This window comes from Condylura cristata, unplaced genomic scaffold (assembly GCF_000260355.1).
Source record: "Condylura cristata isolate star-nosed mole 26May11 unplaced genomic scaffold, ConCri1.0 scaffold00042, whole genome shotgun sequence".
Taxonomy (NCBI): Eukaryota; Metazoa; Chordata; class Mammalia; order Eulipotyphla; family Talpidae; genus Condylura; species Condylura cristata.
Window position 1 is genome coordinate 51,297 of NW_004567143.1, and position 7,588 is coordinate 58,884.

A 7,588-nucleotide genomic window follows, 5' to 3' on the forward strand; every position below is an offset into this window, starting at 1 on the left:
AAAAACACTGAGGTAATATGCCGGACTGTTCATCTAATACGAATTAATAAGCCAGTTCTGGAATTTTTAACTCAAAAGATGGTGGTAACATTCCTGAAATATGCATTTTTTCACGAGCTTGCTACGTGGCTGGAGGCTTAAGCAAATCCAGGGTCACAAAACAGCTTCTTACACAAACACTCTTTTTAATTAACAGTTTTCAAAATATTTAAAGAGTTTTTTTTTTCACTTTCCCTTTCTTTGAAAATTGTATTGTTCTTATTGTAACCACATACGGTGTCACCTGCCTCAGATGACAACAGACAATAAAACTGGCCCAGCAAAATTTGCCTTTAGCTCCCTCTGAGTTTGCTCAAGCAAACAAAACGCAATTCCCACGTCCCCGTTGTTCAACCAAATTTCATGTAGGGAGAGTATTCTGCAGCTTCTTTCTTCCGCGTCACAATATGCCTCAGGAACATTTCCGCAGCAATGGGAAACGCGTTCCCGAAGTAATATGCCCCTCCTGTGCCTGTATCAGCTCGTTTATGCAGCTTCTGACTGGCAGGAACACGAGTGTCCCAAGCTTTCTGCTATTCTAAGTGATGCAAATATTGCACATGCTGTTTTTTATTTGTATGCAAGCATAAGCACAGAATCAATTCCCAGAGGTGGGTGAGTGGGTAAAGAATAAATGCCTTTGTGAATTTTATGTTTCTCGGTCGCTCCCAGAAGATTATATCCTCCTGTACTTCCGCCAGAAAGGTGGGTAAAGGCTCCGCAGAGCCTGGCTGTGCCTTATTCGCCACCAGCTTCTCGGGGTGGCGAGGCGCCCTCTGGCTTAGGCCGTTTGCTTCATGGTATTTACTGTCGCTACGTGAAATCAAGTTCCCTGTACTTATATGTACTATTTGGACTGTCTACAATATGCACTCAGTTTTCACACTAGTATCTAAGGGCTCATCAGGCGATGGCCAGCGAGTCCTTCTGATGGCCACTGCAAAGCTGCCCGCCCTCCGTGTGTCTCTGATCCCATGTTTCTTTGCCCCCGCGAGGTGCCTGCCTCTCCCGCAGGGTGCCCTTCTCCTCCTCGGTGTTGAGTCGTGGTCCGAAAGGCAGTAAGAGGAAGCACCACCTAGTGAGGTGGGATCTAGGCCACTCGGCTGGAGTTTAAGTCTCAAGGTCATCTCATGCCGGGAAATGATGTTGGCATCGACCAGCAGCTTAACAAGGTTCTGCCCTTCAGGAAAAGAGCGGGGGGGCGGGGGGGATAGGGGGGCTGGTGATGTAACGGCAGGGCTGCTTTTGGGGTTCTGGAGCATGTTTACCCAGCTCTGCCCCCCACGTCCTAGACAGCCTGGTTGCTGGGGTCCAGGGTGAGAAGCTGTGGTGGGCCTCACCCCCCGGTCCAGACGCAGCAGCTCTTGCTGACACTGTTCTCTAGAACCTTCCTGCAGCTCTGGCCAATCCCGGATCCTCCAGCCCACCCACCCGGAGCCCACAGGGGGCAGAGGGTGGGGATGTCGGGGTCTCGCTCTAGGGTGGCAGGTGTGACTTCGAGTGACACAGTTGGGGTGGAGCCAGCGTCGAAGGGGACCTGCCTCCTGACAGGGTGACACCCGCCCCCACTGTGACGACAAGGTTTGGGGGGGCCGATGGGAGAAAAGCAGCCCCCGAGGGAGACAGCCTCACTCGCACACACAGCTCTGAGGGGGACGCACCTCCCAAAGCAAGGGCCTCGGGTCCCTCCCAAAGGGCCCCGGGGTCTCTGCCACCACCTCCCGCAGCCGGGAGTGATGTCACCATCCCCTTGTCTGATGCCCCTGAGGGAGCAGCTGTTCCAGTGGTTTTTCCCAGACCTGAGGGGCGGGCCCATGGGAGGGGCCGTTTTTGTAGAAAGCTGTAACATTGTGGGGACAGGGGGCCACGGTGATTCAACCTCACGGGACACCTTTACAAAAACCTCCCCCGCCCGGCCGAGGGCCCCCTCCCCAGCCACAGCCCCGAGGGTGGGCTGGGCAGGACCCCGCCCCTCCCTGCCCCTCAAGCCAGGCCTGGACGAGGGCAGGCCCCAGGGAACCAGAGCGAACAGAGAGCAGCAGCGGATTGTGTGACCTCAGGGTCTCGAGAAGGCCAAGGGGACCCCACCAGGTCCCCTCTGAGCAGCCCCACCAGGCCCAGGGCAAGACCAGCAGAAGGCGGATGGGGCGACCCCTTCTAGAAGGAGGAGGGTCTGGCTCTCCCCTCCATGGATGCAGCCGCAGGTTCTGGGGTGCTGCTCACCCCCCACCCTATGACCTTTTGATCGATCATCAGAGACTCTCCAGAAGGGGCGCGGGGCCCTCTGGGAGGACCTGGATTTGACCCTCACGAGCCCGGAGCCGGGCCGGTCTGCACCGTGTCCGAGCCGCCCCGGAGGGCCCCCCGACACCAGCCGGGGCCCCCTCCGCACACACCCCGCTCTTTTCCTCCCGCCACGGGCCACTGTGCCAACACCGAGGTCTTCTTCGGAGCAGGCACCAGACTCACCGTCGTAGGTAACCCCACGGGGCTCGGGCTGCAGGGTTGGGGCGAGGGGTGCAGGGCCCCTTTTGGCGTGGGAGACCCCTGCTGTGCTTCCTATGACTACACCTTCGGCGCAGGCACCAAGCTGACCGTCATAGGTGAGGCCCGGGGGCTCCCTGGGGCCCAGGCGGGAGGACTCGACCTCGGGAAACCGGGGAGGGTGGACGGCCCCGCTCGGCTGGGGGGTGGCTTCAAAACTCACCTCCTCCTGGGGTGGAGGTTGGGGGTCCCTGTGAGGGCAGACCCACCCAGACCCGCAGTCTTCTGAGAGTTCCACACGGAGCCCAGCTGGGTAGGGCAGGAAGGGAAAGGACACGAAGTGACCCCCCAAGGGGGGTGGCCGATAAGGGGGAGTCTAGGTGACTCGGGGACCTGCCGCTCGCTCTGTCTGGGCTTCTGATCGTCCTTGCTCTGGATTTCATAGCTGGCCACACTGTGTCCTCCCAGCTGGGGGCCTAGGCAAGGTCTGGGCAGGCTGCGGGGTGCTTGAAGTGGGGTTGGTGGCTCGGTGAGGGACCCCCAACCTCTCCCTGCCTCCCCACTGTTCTCAGCAGACAGGGCAGGTTTTGAACTGGAGCCTGGAGGCTGTGCCCTGGGAGTAGCCTCCCTCTCGAGGGAGGGGTGCTGGCCAGCTGAGATCAGTGAGTGAGTGGGGGGCCTGGGGCGCCCATCGGGGTGTGCCAGGACCCACACGGAGTCTCTGCCTTGGGTGCTGCCGTGAAAGTTGAGTTCATCAGGACGGTCTGAACTCTTGCCTGGTGCGGACAGCCGGGGACAGCGGCTGCCTCGTTCTCAAGCTGGTGCACCCTAAACCTTGTTTGACGGGTCCCCTTTGGTGCAGAGCCCTGAGTCCAGAGGCCGGCCAGCTCAGTGTCCACGCCCCGCAGCCATGGAGGAGACCCTGACCCAGCCACTGGTCCCGGAAGGCCCCTTGCTGGCACAGAAAGGGGATGGCCACAGGAGGCACAGGGTCACCCGCCCCCCACCATTACCTGGAGCCACGGCCCCGCTAAGCCAGGATAGGGCGAGCTGGTGGGGACCAGGCCCAGGGGACGGGCATGGCCGGGCCATTTTCTACCAGGCTGTAATGTTGTGTAACAACGATCGCCTGTTTTTCGGCGCCGGCACCAAACTCTCTGTGTTGGGTGAGTGACGGGCGCCAGGGCCGCTGTATGATCACGCAGACCATGGGGCAGGACCCTTGGACAGGGGCGTGGGGGAGGCGGCAGGTCCAGGCCCCCAGTTGGGTGGGAGCCATCCCTGGGGCCCCCTTGCACGCCCTTGTCTCACTGTGGACCAACCAGCCGCTGCACTTCGGGTCTGGGACGCGGCTCTCTGTCCTAGGTAAGCGCCGGGCCGGGGAGGTCAGGTCCCCTGGACACAGAGGCCCTGTCCCTCCCGCCAGCCCTGGCCTCGGCGACCTTGGGGCAGTGGCTGAGTTCCTCTCCTCTGGTCTCCAGGCCCCCTCGACCCCTGCTTTCCTCCATCCATCCTTCCTCCTTAGCGGGTGGCCGCATGGCAGCCTGCTCTCTCCGAGGCACCCTGGACCTTGTTCATGAAGGATCTGTTTGGTGCAGAGCCCCGCCCGGGCTGGGACAGCGAGCCGCTGCTCCCGGGGTGGGGTGCGCTAGGCTGGGGGGCTCAGGCGGTTTCGCCACAGCCCTCCTCAGCTGTGCTCCTACAATTCGCCGCTCTCCTTCGGCCTGGGCAGCAGGCTCACCGTGACAGGTACTGGGGCCCTCCCGCTTGGAGGAGCTGTTTGGCCAGTGGTCAGTTCCCGGGCGGGCAGTGGGGCTCAGGGGTGGTGGGGTTCCCTCCTGGGGCTCATCCCCTCACCCCATCCTGCCCCAGCCCCCCAGCCCAGCCTCTGGTTACCGCCCGCTCCTGCTGCTCGGTGCTCTGTGCCCTGGTCTCTCTCCCTGTCCTCTGCCGTGTAGGGCTGTGAGGATTCAGGGTCTTTCCCACTCCAGCGTGGGGTTCAGCACTTGCCTCCATCGCCCCCTTCTCTGTCTCAGCCGTGTGTCTTCCTGAGGTGGTTTGAGGCTCCGGAGTCAGCTAGCCGGGGGGTGGCTTGAGGGGTGCTGCCGACCCTGTTACCACCACGGAGCTGTCGGGGGCCCCTATGGGACACTGCTTTGTGGGGCTCAGACGCTTTGTGGGGGCCAGAGGAGAAAGTCTGAACAAACCGTTACAACTGGAAGCTTAAACCGTCTCAGCCACAAAAAGGTGTACAGAAGATAAACAGTGGGAGGCCCCGTTTTGTCACAGCCAGATCTGAGCGGGGACAGAGGAGAAGGGCCCCCCCCCCAGGCACTGTCTGCAGTCACCCAGCTCTGCAGGACAGGACAGGGCTGGCTGAGGAGGGGGCAGCGAGGGGCGGGGTCTGGGCTGGGGACAGATGGGGGAGACACAGGACAGAGGAGCTGCTGGGTGGGGGCAGGGGGCTCCCCGTGGCACAGGGGACCCCTGCTGGCAGGGAAAACTGGTCAGCTCTAGTCTCTGGGATTCAAAATGGCTGGCTGGTGGGCGGGGGGCTGGAGGAACTCGGGAGAGCAGCACATCATGGCTGGCCTTCTCCGACCCTGTGGCTCCATCTTCCATCCAAAACATTTCCCGGATCTGGACCAACTGGAGGCCCCGGGCTGGCACATGTCCACGCCAGACACTCATTCCCCTGGTCCAAACAGAACCAAATCCAGAGGCCGGAAACCTCTGGCAAAAGCAGTGTCCCTGAAAGATGGCCGCGGCTCGGACACGGCCCCAGGGCCCTGCCGCCCCAGGCGGGTGACAGGCCCAGCAGCTGGCCATGTGAGCCCTCCGGGCAGATGGCGCTGGGCTTAGGGCCCCCACCCAGCTGGGCGGCTGGTCAGACGCAGAGCTCAGCCGCCACTGGGAGTCGGAAGGCAGGAGGGCAGCTGGTGCGGAAGGCAGAACGCTCAACCCGCAAGCCGGGTTGTCCACGGGATTCTGGGGGTGCAGGGTGATGGTGCACACGGCCCAGGCCAGGGTGCCCCCAAAGGTGCAAGCAGCCAGAGTGTAGGGCTGCTCCCAGCAGGTCACACGGGGGAAGAAAGGGTGTGAGCTGAGCATGGGGAGCAGGAAAACACGGCCAGAAAAGCGCCTCCGTGCGCCTGAGGCCAGCGCCGGGCACTTCGCAACACAGGGACCCCTAGCCCGGAAGCCACTCTAGGCCCCAGGGTCCCATGGCTGAGACTCTCTGTCCCCACGTCAGGCTTAGTCAAGTCGGTGCAGTCGCCTCTGAGTGTGCAAGACCACAGAGTCCCTCTCCGCACCAGAGGACTCTGGCTGAGGGAGGAAGATGTTTTTTCCATTAACAATGAAGCCAGGGTCCCAGAGGAGGGGTCTTTTCCAAAAGCACCCAGAAAATCGGACATAGGGTCACTGTAGCAAAGTGGGGAGACAGTGGGCAGTGGACGTCCAGGGAACCCAAGAGGGCAGCAGCCAGGCTGGGGGGAATAACTAGGGCCATGAGGTACTAAGTCCTCACGGGCCCCGTCCCACAAGCTGTGTCTGCCCGCGCGGAGACACGCACACTCACACACACACGCACTCTCCCTGGGCCCTGCCAAGCCCCAGCCCTCAGCCCAGCTGCGCCCTCCCCTCCCTCCAGACGACCTGCGTAAGGTCAAGGTGCCCACGGTCAACGTGTTCGAGCCCTCTGAAGCAGAGATCTTGCACACCCAGAAGGCCACGCTCGTGTGCCTGGCCACCGGCTTCTACCCCGACCACGTGGAGCTGAGCTGGTGGGTGAACGAGAAGGAGGTCACCAGCGGGGTCAGCACGGACCCCCAGCCCTACCAGCAAGACTCCAGCTACTCTCTGAGCAGCCGGCTCAGGGTCTCTGCCAGCTTCTGGCACAACCCGCACCGCCAGTTCCGCTGCCAGGCCCACTTCCATGGCCTCGGGAGGGAGGATGAATGGGACGAAAAAGACGGACCCAAACCTGTCTCCCAGATCATCAGCGCCCAGGTCTCAGGCCGAGCAGGTGAGGGGCTGTGAGGGCGGTGACCAGGACGTCAGCCCAGAGGCCTGGAGGCCCAGGCGGCAGCCCAGACGCGGCCCTGGGCCACGTCCCCCCCAGACACCCTACCCCGGAGCCCGGCAGCTGGGTCCCCCGAGACTGCCTGCAGGCCTCAGCACCTGACGGGGCGCCCTCACTGGCCCGTCCCTCAGGTCCTAACACTGAGCCCAGACACCGGGCACGAGGCGGCCACACACGGCTGTCGAGGAGCTGACCGCACGCCGGCCTGCACTGTCCAGGCCGCTCGGCCTCTGGCTTCAGGGCTCTGGGGTGGGCTCCGCCCTCGAGCCCTGGCGTCCGCCTCACCCGTGTCCCCCTTTTTCTTTCAGGCTGTGGCCTCAACTCAGGTGAGTGGCCTCCTTCTCCATCCCATGCCTCTGGGCCAGAGGCCGCCCCTGGGCCTGGGGTGGGCTGGGCACAGGTGTTGCTCAGGGTCCTACCTGCTCCCCTCCCCCAGCATCCTACCAGCAGGGGCTCCAGTCTGCCACCCTCCTCTACGAGATCCTGCTGGGGAAGGCCACCCTGTACGCCGTGCTGGTCAGCGTCCTGGTGCTGATGACCATGGTGAGGACGGGCGGGCAGGGACTGCCCCGCCTCCTCTCAATCCCTGCCACTCCAGGCTCCCGGTGACTCCCCAACTTCCTCTTCTTCAGGTCAAAAGAAAGGACTCCTGAGCAAGCTTCGCTTCCCGCCAGCGCTTCTGGAGAGCTTTCTCCTGTCTCCACGCCTTCCTCCTGGTGGGAACACAGGGGACCCTCACAGCCGAAACCCCGCCCTGGGGCGCCCTTGCATGCCTGGTTAACTGAACCAATAAAAGTCATTTGTTCTGGTTGGCTCTGCCTTGTGAGTGTCCAGAGCGCGCAACTATGGTGTCTGACGGTCCCATCAGACTAGAACAAGCGAGGACGGTGCCGTCCCCTCAGTAATGGGGCCCCTGCAAGCAGTTGGCACTGCTCCCCCTTGGCAGGGAAGGCGGCCGTGGGATGCGGGAAGCCTCCTGCA

The 7,588-nt window shown here is 62.4% G+C and overlaps 1 gene segment (V, D, J or C); it reads left to right on the forward strand.

Annotated features, from left to right (window-relative positions):
• The window catches only part of LOC101624373, a 20,105-nt gene extending 12,741 nt beyond the window's left edge, over positions 1-7,364 (forward strand). The window contains 6 exon segments of the C gene segment in view: positions 470-494; positions 2,611-2,642; positions 6,176-6,550; positions 6,916-6,933; positions 7,044-7,150; positions 7,240-7,364. Of these exon segments, the coding sequence occupies positions 470-494; positions 2,611-2,642; positions 6,176-6,550; positions 6,916-6,933; positions 7,044-7,150; positions 7,240-7,260 (578 nt within the window).
• Positions 7,365-7,588: the final 224 nt, after the last annotated feature.